Genomic DNA, 2,500 nt, shown 5'->3' with positions numbered 1-2,500 from the left:
ACGACGAGCGAGCTGATGTCCCTGGCCATGCCCCCCACGCTGGTCGCCTGGCACATGTAGGCGCCCGTGTCTGCGTAGCCGATGTTGCGTACCCGGAGCTGCGTGCCGTTGCCGACCACCTCGTACTTGTGTGGGATGTCCACTCGCAGCGGCTCGTCGTTCTTGAGCCACTCCACCTGCTGGCAGATGGCAAGATCAGATTTTAAAACGAAGGCCGGGGTTTCGGTGCGTGCGAGCGAGTGGCAACGGGGAGGCTTGCGGGGGGTGGGGTGGGTGGGGTGGGGGGGTACTTGGTGCGTGGTGGTGGGTACGTGTGCAGTTGGGTGATTGTGGGGTGAAAGGGCTTTGCCAAATACCTTTGTACATTATCATGGCTGAAAGGGCACTGCATGATACGTATATACAATTGCAAGTGAAACAACATTACACTATGGACAATCACAAATAAAAATGAATGTCACACACAAAACTATACACACACAACTATCTACAACAGCCTATAAAACTGAATTACCGGGTAACTGTTAATAATTGCAGGTGAAAAAGAACACTGTGGGTAGCTCGTGTGGTCGTGAACAATGGTGAACATGCCATACATTTTATCTCGAGCAGAGTGCACTGTTAGGGCGGCCATCCAATATGCAGAGAGGCTGGTGAGGGTCAACTCTACTCTTCCTGACTTGAGGCTTTCTCTGCCAGGGCAACGGCGCGGAGTACTGGCCTTGTAAGTTCAGCTATTCATGAGGGACTTGTCTTACACAGAGAGGAAGGAGAGAGAGAGAGAGAGAGAGAGAGAGAGAGAGAGAGAGAGAGAGAGAGAGAGAGAGAGAGAGAGAGAGAGAGAGAGAGAGAGAGAGAGAGAGAGAGAGAGAGAGAGAGAGAGAGAGAGAGAGAGAGAGAGAGAGAGAGAGAGAGAGAGAGAGAGAGAGAGAGAGAGAGAGAGAGAGAGAGAGAGAGAGAGAGAGAGAGAGAGAGAGAGAGAGAGAGAGAGAGAGAGAGAGAGAGAGAGAGAGAGAGAGAGAGAGAGAGAGAGAGAGAGAGAGAGAGAGAGAGAGAGAGAGAGAGAGAGAGAGAGAGAGAGAGAGAGAGAGAGAGAGAGAGAGAGAGAGAGAGAGAGAGAGAGAGAGAGAGAGAGAGAGAGAGAGAGAGAGAGAGAGAGAGAGAGAGAGAGAGAGAGAGAGAGAGAGAGAGAGAGAGAGAGAGAGAGAGAGAGAGAGAGAGAGAGAGAGAGAGAGAGAGAGAGAGAGAGAGAGAGAGAGAGAGAGAGAGAGAGAGAGAGAGAGAGAGAGAGAGAGAGAGAGAGAGAGAGAGAGAGAGAGAGAGAGAGAGAGAGAGAGAGAGAGAGAGAGAGAGAGAGAGAGAGAGAGAGAGAGAGAGAGAGAGAGAGAGAGAGAGAGAGAGAGAGAGAGAGAGAGAGAGAGAGAGAGAGAGAGAGAGAGAGAGAGAGAGAGAGAGAGAGAGAGAGGAGAGAGATGAGAGAGAGAGAGAGAGAGGAGAATGAGAGAGAGAGAGAGAGAGAGAGAGAGAGAGAGAGAGAGAGAGAGAGAGAGAGAGAGAGAGAGAGAGAGAGAGAGAGAGAGAGAGAGAGAGAGAGAGAGAGAGAGAGAGAGAGAGAGAGAGAGAGAGAGAGAGAGAGAGAGAGAGAGAGAGATGAAGAGGGGGCGAGTCAGGGAGAGGTAGATAGAGAGATATACATACATACATACATACATACATACATAAATACATACATACACACATACACACACACGCACACACACACACACACACACACACACACACACACACACACACACACACACACACACACACATACACACACACACACGCGCGCGCACACACACACACACATATATACATACATATATATACATATATATATATATATATATATATATATATATATATATATATATATATATATTCACACACACGCGTGAATATCTGCACAAAAAAGTAGACACACAAACACATGCACACAAAGACAAGTCTACATGTGACATAGATACAAATAAAACCTACCTATAAAATCAACAACAACGACTCCACAAACAATAATAATAATAAAAAAAAAAAACTAAACACACAAAAAACGAAAAAATAACAATAACAAAAACGGAGGAAAACAATAAGGGAATTCGAACCGAAGATCCGAATTCCCGAACCCACGAATAGAAGCTTAAATCACCTTTGGGAAGGGTTCTCCAGTGGCCCGGCAGTTCATGATGGCCTCCTCGCCCGGGCGTAAACTCTGGATGTGGGGAGTGACCTGCACTGTGGGCACGGCTGGGGGGGGGGGAGGGGGGGGGAGAAAGGATAAAAGGCCGGTTAATGGCTGTGAGGTATAATTGGTAATGGGGTGATGGTGATAAATATGGTGATCATAGGCATTAGAACAATAATTGTAAGAAGAATGTGGTGAAGTATAACTGTAAGGATAGTAATAATAAACAATGAGAAAAAGGTAAGAGAGAGAGATGATGATGATCATAATCATGTC

At 47.0% G+C, this 2,500-nt stretch overlaps 1 protein-coding gene across 1 annotated transcript in view; it reads right to left on the bottom strand.

Moving 5' to 3' along the window:
- The window catches only part of LOC125037650 (follistatin-related protein 5-like), a gene marked incomplete in the record, with an annotated part of 53,413 nt that overhangs the window by 11,563 nt on the left and 39,350 nt on the right, over window positions 1–2,500 (bottom strand). The window contains 2 exon segments of the mRNA XM_047630850.1: window positions 1–176; window positions 2,189–2,286. The exon segment at window positions 1–176 is cut by the window's left edge and continues 20 nt beyond it. Of these exon segments, the coding sequence (XP_047486806.1) occupies window positions 1–176; window positions 2,189–2,286 (274 nt within the window).

This window comes from Penaeus chinensis, chromosome 23 (genome assembly GCF_019202785.1).
Source record: "Penaeus chinensis breed Huanghai No. 1 chromosome 23, ASM1920278v2, whole genome shotgun sequence".
Lineage (NCBI taxonomy): Eukaryota > Metazoa > Arthropoda > Malacostraca > Decapoda > Penaeidae > Penaeus > Penaeus chinensis.
Note: the sequence above shows the minus strand (reverse complement) of the source record. Positions and strands in the feature narration are given on the sequence as shown.